General features: G+C 65.1%; 1 protein-coding gene across 1 annotated transcript in view; it reads right to left on the bottom strand.

The window, feature by feature from the left end:
• Window positions 1–301, bottom strand: part of TSTA3 (tissue specific transplantation antigen P35B) — a 3,920-nt gene that overhangs the window by 657 nt on the left and 2,962 nt on the right. Inside the window, exons 6-7 of the mRNA XM_006775142.2 lie at window positions 223–301; window positions 2–93 (exon numbers count right to left, since the gene is read on the bottom strand). The exon at window positions 223–301 is cut by the window's right edge and continues 3 nt beyond it. Coding sequence (XP_006775205.1) covers window positions 2–93; window positions 223–301 — 171 coding nt within the window. The remainder of the gene's footprint in view (window position 1; window positions 94–222) is intronic.

Below are 301 nucleotides of genomic sequence, written 5' to 3'. Positions count from 1 at the left end.
GAAGGGCGTGAACCGGAAGTCGGGCAGGTAGGCCCGCAGCTTGCCGTTACTGGCCGTCTTCTTAAACTGCCCATCCGACTTGGTTGTATCAAACTGGGAGCCTGGTCAAGGCCATAGCAGAGGGGCAGCCCCGCCCCCAGCCTGCCCTTGAACCTCCCCCGCCTTCCCGGGAGGCTCTGCCCTCCAGCTCCCAGGGTGAGCCCCATCCCTTCATCAGGATACGGTGACCTCCCCGCGGAAGTCCATGGCCTCCACCACGGCCTCCGCAGCCTCCTGGATGGAGACTTCATCCTCCTCGCCC

Source organism: Myotis davidii, unplaced genomic scaffold, assembly GCF_000327345.1.
Source record: "Myotis davidii unplaced genomic scaffold, ASM32734v1 scaffold1509, whole genome shotgun sequence".
In the NCBI taxonomy this organism is placed as follows: domain Eukaryota; kingdom Metazoa; phylum Chordata; class Mammalia; order Chiroptera; family Vespertilionidae; genus Myotis; species Myotis davidii.
This window is presented reverse-complemented; position numbering and strand designations above follow the sequence as displayed.